The sequence below is a fragment of the Mercurialis annua genome, linkage group LG6 (assembly GCF_937616625.2).
Source record: "Mercurialis annua linkage group LG6, ddMerAnnu1.2, whole genome shotgun sequence".
In the NCBI taxonomy this organism is placed as follows: Eukaryota; Viridiplantae; Streptophyta; class Magnoliopsida; order Malpighiales; family Euphorbiaceae; genus Mercurialis; species Mercurialis annua.
Window position 1 is genome coordinate 14,970,483 of NC_065575.1, and position 5,868 is coordinate 14,976,350.

The 5,868-nt window shown below is 46.1% G+C and overlaps 1 protein-coding gene across 1 annotated transcript; it reads left to right on the forward strand.

Moving 5' to 3' along the window:
* The first annotated feature begins 1,562 nt into the window (after positions 1-1,562).
* Positions 1,563-4,520, forward strand: LOC130015692 (uncharacterized). The gene is made up of 7 exons (XM_056106341.1): positions 1,563-1,831; positions 1,948-2,306; positions 2,504-2,651; positions 2,772-3,015; positions 3,142-3,375; positions 3,519-3,620; positions 3,684-4,520. The coding sequence occupies exons 1-7, from the start codon at positions 1,563-1,565 to the stop codon at positions 4,518-4,520; spliced, it is 2,193 nt and encodes a 730-aa protein (XP_055962316.1).
* The last annotated feature ends 1,348 nt before the right edge of the window (positions 4,521-5,868 follow it).

Sequence of the window (5,868 nt, forward strand, 5' to 3'; positions counted from 1 at the left end):
ATATAACGGTAAATCCGACCCGATGACTCATTTAAGTTGTTTCTAGGTTGCCATGGGAGTACAAAGTGTTTCGGATGCCACGGCGTGCAAAGTGTTCCCTTCAAGATTGAGTGATGCCGCGCAGAAATGGTCCCGGAACCTCAAGGATGGCTCTATTAACAGTTTCAGGGAGCTCGCTATGGCCTTTAAAACTCATTTTGCTCCGAGCATCAAACGAAAGAAAAGATCCAGTGATTTGAAGAAATGCTTTCAAAAACAAGGAGAAAGTTTGAAAGCTTATATTGATCGGTTCAATGCCGAGGCTATCATGATAGAAGATTTGAACGATGATACTGCCATCGACGCTATGAAAGACAACACCACCATGCAAGTCTTCCGAGATAGCTTGATCACCAACCCGGTTGACACTTACACCGAGTTGATGGACAGAGCTTGGAACTATATCAACCTCGATGAGGAGAGACAAAGGAAAGCTTATGGGATGGCTAGCTCGGTTCCCAATAAACCGCAGAGCACTCCGGGATCTAGCCGTGGTCAAGATCGGTACCGACCTCTGAACGAGACTTCAGGATACAGGGGAAGTAAGTCATTTAACGCTCAACCCAGTCCGCCTAGCACGGGGCCTGGTACAAACCCGAGTTTCAGCATTGGGGGAGGTACGGAAGGATACGTGGACCGAGCAGGGGTACCCAGACGATATGTACCGCTTAGTACTCCGATTGAGCATATTTTATCTTGGATCAAGCACAATAATGAGGAGATTCGTTATCCCCCCGAGGCTTGTGAAAGACGGAGATCGGTCCAAGTTCTGTGAATTCCATGATGGCTATGGCCATGAAACAGAAGAATGTGGGCGCTTGCGAAGTGAGATAGACAAGCTAGTTTGCCAGGGACGGTTACAACACTTCGTGGTTGCCAAGGAGGGTCAAGACCGAGGAAATACGAGGGTCAACTCGGTCAAGTCGGAGCCAGGGGGAAGCAGAGAAGCCCAACCCCCATCAAAGAAAACACAAGTCACAGGGGTGATTAACACAATCTCAGGAGGAACCTTGGAATCTGAATATAGCCGAAAACGCCGAAAGAAAAATTAAGCAAAGGGTGGTCATGTCAATGTCTACAGGATCGCCATGGCCTAGCATCGTTTTCGGGCCAGAGGACGCGAAAGGAGTGGAATTTCCCACGAAGACGCTTTGATCGTATCAGCTATTGTCATATCGAAATGGGTAAAACGACTGCTGGTAGATGATGGTAGCTCAGTTAACTTATTAACTTTGTCAGTATTCTTGACGCTGGGAGGATCCAAAACTGATCTTAAACCAGTGAACATCCCTCTCCTGGGACTGAGTGGAGCTCCAGTCTGCCCAGTAGGCATGGTCGAGCTGGACTTGGAACTCGGAGTCGAAATACCTCAGGAGGACAGAACAGAGGGTATCCTGGCGGAACCAACACGGAAGGTACGTTCACTTTTTATGATAGTTGACATGCCTTTAGCGTACAATGGTATTCTTGGTAGACCTATGTTGTATAGCACAGGTGCAGTGACTAGTATTCGTTACTTAATGATGAAAATCCCAGTAGAAAACGAGGTCATAACTATTAGGGGAAATCAAACCCTATCTCGGCAATGTTACATGGCAACGATGGGCAGCACGGTGGAAACGATGAACATCGATACACCGGAGCTGCTCCTCAGAGAGAAAAAGGCTCAGAAACCCCGGGAAAACTTAGAAAAAATTGAACTAACAGAGGGCTCCGAGATATGTGTGAAGCTGAGAGTAGATTGGCCAACTGATCACCGAGAAGCTATCATAGCTCGGATAAAACAGTACGTGTAAGAGTTTACCAACAAGCCAGAGGATATCGGGGGGGGGGGGGGGTAGACCCGAGGATAATCTCGCACAAGTTAAACGTGGATGTTAAGTGCAAGCCTGTCAAGCAAAAGAAAAGAACTTTCTCTTTAGAGAAACAGATTGCTATCCGAGATGAAGTGGAGAAGCTTTTGAAAGCCGGGTTCATCAGGAAAGTGGATTACCCGGAGTGGCTGGCCAATGTGGTTTTAATCAAGAAATCTAATGGCAGATGGAGGCTTTGTATAGATTTCACTGATCTAAACAATGCCTGCCCGAAAGACAGTTTCCCTCTGCCAAACATCGACCAACTGGTAGATGCAACGTGTGGTTTCGTAGTCTATGCATTCTTAGATGCTTCTCAGGGATACCACCAAATCCTGATGAACAAGGATGATGAGGAAAAGACAGCGTTCACCACAGATCTGGGGACATATTGCTACAAGAAGATGCCTTTTGGTTTGAAAAATGCCGGGGCAACCTATCAAAGACTCATGAATCACGTTTTCAAAGATCAACTGGGCAAGAACGTCGAGGTTTATGTAGATGACATAGTCGTGAAATCCAGAGGGATCGAGGATCACGCAGGGGAGAAACCTTTGAAAAGCTGAAGAGGTTCAACCTTAAGCTGAACCCGGAGAAGTGTGTTTTCGCAGTACGGTCTGGGAAGTTTCTTGGGCACCTCATCTCAGAGAAAGGTATCGAGGCAAACCCGAAAAAAATCGAGGCAGTAATGAACATGAAAGCCCCTAAGTCGGTAAAAGAAGTACAAAATTTGAATGGAAGAGTCACGGCACTGGGAAGGTTCATGAGTTGTTCGGCCAAGCGATGTTTGCCATTTTTCAAAATCCTGAAAAATCCAAAGAATTTCAAGTGGTAAGAGGAGTGCAACGCAGCTTTCGAAGAGCTGAAGGTTTACCTCAGCACACCCCCGGTGCTAGGTAGACCCGAGCTAGGAGAAATCTTGTACTTATATCTCTCGGTGAATGATGAGACGGCAGCGGAAGTCCTGGTCAAGGAAGATAAAGGTCTGCAAACCCCAGTTTACTATCTCAGCAGAGTCCTGAAAGGCCCGGAGGTCAGATACCCAAAGATTGAAAAATTTGTTTTGGCACTGAAAGTGGCAGCAGAAAAGCTAAGGAGATATTTTGAAGCTCACATCATAGTAGTACGGACAAACCAACCTCTGAGGAAGGCGTTGCAAAGGCCAGAAATGTGAGGACTTGTCAGCTGGTCGGTCCAGTTAGGAGGATACGACATCCGGTATGAACCGATACCTGCTCTGAAAGCACAGGTATTGGCTGATTTTATAGCCGAGACCACGGCCAGTGATCAACCTGAGGAAGCTGATGAACAACTTCTAAATTGGGTCCTAGAAGTCGATGGAGCATCGAATCTGGAAGGATTTGGAGTAGGCATGGTCCTAAGAGGGCCTCACGGAGTTACACTCCGGAGCTCGGTAAAATTCGATTTCCCGGCGTCCAACAACGCCGCGGAATATGAGGCTCTGCTGATTGGATTGAGAATGGTAATGTGGTCAAATCCGAGCATGTAACGATAAGGAGCGATTCTCAATTGGTCGTTTGTCAAATTCTGGGTACTTTTGAAGCTCGGGATCCAGAGATGCGAAGATACGTTGACAGAGTCAAGTTCTTCTTAAACAAGATTCAGGAGCTCGGGGGGAAATGGGTGATAGAGCAAGTTCCCCGCTTGGAAAACCAAGAAGCCGATGTACTGGCCAAGGCAGCAACAGTGGATGAAAAGATACCCGGGGTCTATTTCTCGGTTCAAAAGCATTCCAGCATCGACAACCATGAAACCATCTTTCTGACCTAGCCTTTGGAGAATTGGATGCAAGGCATAGCCCATTATCTGATGGACGGAACTCTGCCAGAAGACAGAGATAAAGCATACAAAATCCTGCGACAAGCCCCTTACTACGCTTTTCTCGACGGAGTCTTGTACAGGAAGTCATTCACCCATCCTTGGTCAAGATGCCTAACGACAGAAGAGGGCGAGTATGTTTTGAGAGAACTACACGAAGGTATTTGTGGGGCACACATAGCTCCTCGCATGGTAGCAAAGAAAGCAGTTCTGCAGGGGTATTACTGGCCCCTGATGGTCATGCAGGCTGAAGAGATAGTAAAGAAGTGTGAGAACTGTCAGAGGCACCAGAATATCCGACATGCTTCAACTATAGAGCAGTGTCCTATCACCAGTTCTTGGCCTTTTGCAACATGGGGGATTGACATTCTAGGACCATTCACAGCAACCACGGGGCAGAAAAAGTTCTTGATAGTGGCAGTAGATCACTTTACAAAGTGGATCGAGGTAGAAGCAGTAAGCACTATCACAGAAGCTCGAATCCGGGATTTCTTCTGGAGGCAAATTGTGTGCCGATTTGGGATACCCAGAGCATTGATAACCGACAATGGGAAGCAGTTCAATTGCCGAGCCTTTAAAGAATTTTGCAACGATTTGCACATCGACCTGCGCTTTACTTCAGTAGTTCATCCGCAGAGTAATGGGATAACCGAGGTGACCAACCGGACAATTCTGAAAGGGCTTAAGGCCAGGCTGGGGCAGTATGATAAACAATGGCTGGAAGAGCTACCTAAGGTTATCTGGGCTTACCGCACTACTCCATATGTTTTCTCTGACATATGGGTGTGAAGCAATGATACCAGTGGAAATCGAGATGCCGACCTTGAGAGTCCAGTTCTTTGATGAGGCCAAGAATGAGGAAGAGCAGAAGCTATGGTTAGACCTGTTAGAAGAACGGCGAGAACAGGCAGCACTGAGAATCGAAGCATACAAGAAAAGAATGGCTAAGTATCATAACAAGAGAGTTAAACCCCTGAGTTTCCAAGTTGGTGATCTGGTCCTGAGACGGGCAGATATTGCCAAGGGAAATGATGGGGTGGGAAAGCTTGAACCTAACTGGGAAGGCCCATATCGGATCACTGAGGTCGGTCGAGCAGGGGCTTACAAGATAGCACACATGTCAGGCAGAGTGCTCCCGAGAACTTGGAACTCCCAGGTTCTTCGGAAATACTATCAGTAGTCACTTGTTTTTCTTTTGAGGTACCTAGGGGTTTTTTCACTTATGTTTGAGTTAGGCTTTTGTAAAACTCAAACATAAGTTTTTCCCCTCAATGAATAAAAAAGATTTAAAAAGAATTCATGGCTTTCTTTCAAAACCCGAGCAATCTACTCGGTAATTTATCCACAGGCTATGTGCCATCCACGGGCTATGTGCCATCCACGGGCTACGTGCCACCCACGGGCTAAGTGCTACCTACGGGCTATCTGTTGACCCCGAGCAATGATAATCCCGAGCTACCAGAAACAAGAAGACTACTAACACCGTGCAACTTGTCTCAACCTGATCTCGGAAAAACAAAGAACCAATACTAGCAATTCCCACACTAACAAAACTAGCTCGGGAACCTAGCCGAGTTATCTATGGAAACAAGTAATCATATGCATAGTCAAAATTTTCAAAGCTACAAAACATGGTAAAAATTCATTCAGAGAGACAACCGATATCACAAGAAAACCCAGGAATACTGATAAACAAAAAATTAGTATATAAACCAACTAAGGAAATATTCAAAGTTTACAAAAACAAAGGAAGAATTCATAAAGAGCCCGGAGCTCAACACACAAAAAATATCCAAAAAATTACAAAAGACAAAAACAAACATTGTTCAAAAATTTACAAGGCCGGAAACACGTTCAAATCTAGTTCGGACCTAACTCTGGTCATCAGCCAAGTAATCTTCGATGTCAGCAGGCAGGTCATAATCGTCAGGTAGCTCCTTAGCCCGGCGGTGTAGCTCCTGGATATCCAACTTGAAGTCGGAAACATCAATGTCGGCTCCAAATCGATTTTTCACGTACTCACCCGCTTGGATCTCGCTGACATGAAGGATTCTCCGAAAGTCCTCATATAAATCCTCCTCCCGGGTAGCTCCCTCAGCAACCTTACCCTCCGCATCTTCAGCTCGTTTTGTAATCT

Excerpts from the sequence above, each read along its gene's own strand:
- LOC130015692 (XM_056106341.1), top strand. The coding sequence starts at position 1,563 with ATGAAAATCCCAGTAGAAAACGAGGTCATAACTATTAGGGGAAATCAA. Across the intron at positions 2,652-2,771 it reads AGAGTCACGGCACTGGGAAG|CACACCCCCGGTGCTAGGTA; the intron begins GTTCATGAGTTG and ends GGTTTACCTCAG. Across the intron at positions 3,621-3,683 it reads TGGATGAAAAGATACCCGGG|CCTTTGGAGAATTGGATGCA; the intron begins GTCTATTTCTCG and ends TTTCTGACCTAG.